Source organism: Neovison vison, chromosome 7, assembly GCF_020171115.1.
Source record: "Neovison vison isolate M4711 chromosome 7, ASM_NN_V1, whole genome shotgun sequence".
Taxonomy (NCBI): Eukaryota; Metazoa; Chordata; class Mammalia; order Carnivora; family Mustelidae; genus Neogale; species Neogale vison.
The window spans coordinates 191,799,086-191,800,761 of NC_058097.1; the positions used below are offsets into that span (position 1 = coordinate 191,799,086).

General features: G+C 42.2%; 1 protein-coding gene across 1 annotated transcript; it reads left to right on the top strand.

The window, feature by feature from the left end:
• The first annotated feature begins 253 nt into the window (after window positions 1-253).
• LOC122914369 (olfactory receptor 4P4-like) lies at window positions 254-1,180 on the top strand. Its single transcript, XM_044260992.1, has one exon. It carries the CDS (start codon window positions 254-256, stop codon window positions 1,178-1,180), a length of 927 nt encoding a protein of 308 aa, XP_044116927.1.
• Window positions 1,181-1,676: the final 496 nt, after the last annotated feature.

The following is a 1,676-nucleotide window of genomic DNA, read 5'->3' on the forward strand; positions in this document are numbered from 1 at the left end:
CAATTAATTATTTGTATTATTATTGTTAGTATATGTCTACTCTAATGAACTTTATCTACTTAGAGGGTGTAGATTGTGTGTATTTTGTACACTGCTTTCTGTACCCCTAGCACTCACTATGGTGTTTGTATTATAATAAATTTTCAATATGTATTTGTTGGATACATGAATGACTTTTAAAATAAAAGTTTTAGAAGTTGACTGTTTTCAGTATATTAACGTTCTCTTCTACCTGATCAAACCCACAGAAGCAATGGGACATGAAAACATCACAGAATTTATCCTCTTGGGACTTTTTAGTGACGAGGATGCAAAGGTCGCCTGCTTTGTGGTGTTCTCACTTTGCTACATCGTGATTCTGTCAGGAAACCTGTTCATTCTTCTCACCATCAGAGGCAGCCGCCTCCGTGAGCAGCCCATGTACTTTTTCCTGAGCTACCTGTCATTCATGGACGTCTGCTTCACTTCCACAGTGGCTCCCAGACTGATCACAGACCTATTGGCTGAGCAGAAGACCATCTCCTACGACAGCTGCATGGCCCAGATGTTTTATGCCCACTTCTTTGGTGCCACTGAGATGTTCATCTTGGTGGCCATGGCCTATGACCGTTATGCAGCCATCTGCAGACCCCTTCACTATATGGTCATCATGAACAGACAAGTATGCTATGTCCTTTTGATGGCCTCGATTCTTGGGGCATTTCTCCATTCAATCCTACAGGTATTGATTATTATTGAACTTCCCTTCTGTGGCCCCAATCAGATAGACCACTATTTCTGTGATATTTTCCCTTTGCTGAAGCTGGCTTGCACGGACACTAGCCTGTTGGTTATTGTGGTCATTACCACCACAGGAATGATATCTGTTGTGACCTTTGTTGCCTTGGTAATTTCTTACATCATCATCCTGTCCACCCTGAGGACACGCTCATCCCAGAGCTGCCGCAAAGCTCTCTCCACCTGCAGCTCACACATCACTGTTGTGTTCTTGTTCTTCCTGCCCCTCATCTTCACGTATGTCCCCACAGCTGATTCTGTCAGTAACGACAAAGTTTTTGCCCTATTTTACACCATGTTTGCTCCCATGTTCAACCCTTTCATCTACACGCTGAGAAACACAGACATGAAGAATGCCATGAGGAAAATGTGGTGCCGAGACACACGGTTAGAAGGGAAATGAAGTCTCTGGATTTCAAACCATTGGCTGGGTCTCATTCTATCCACAGGATCCTAACGTCAGCAAATGCAGCAAGTAGAGAGGTGGTTCGCTGTCATCAAATGTTGTAAGATGTGAAGGGAAAAGGCCCCTCAACTACTTCTTCCTGTTTCTTTAGTTTTTCTGACCCCATATAAGGGGAACAAATTGCATGAGTTCCAGGTCCCTTTCAGCTTTGATATTGTAGAACTTATGTATTCTAGAACTTGGTGTTCTGGAACATTCTGTCCTTCATGATCCTAGACATAGTGGAAGTTATAGCACTTTTATCGGGGCACAGTCTAAACATTGTAGGGTTTGACAGTTATGCCCTGCTTTAGGATACACATTATTGAAAAACCTCTTATGGAGAGAGAGAAAGTGTTCCTAAGTACTCCATTTTTCAGTGGTGTCCATTGCAATAAAATAAGGAAGCCATGCTTAAAAATTTACGTGCTTTTTTATATTTTAGTCTTTTTGC

What these genes read in the sequence shown, in the direction of transcription:
- LOC122914369 (XM_044260992.1), top strand. Translation starts at nt 254, where the DNA reads ATGGGACATGAAAACATCACAGAATTTATCCTCTTGGGACTTTTTAGT.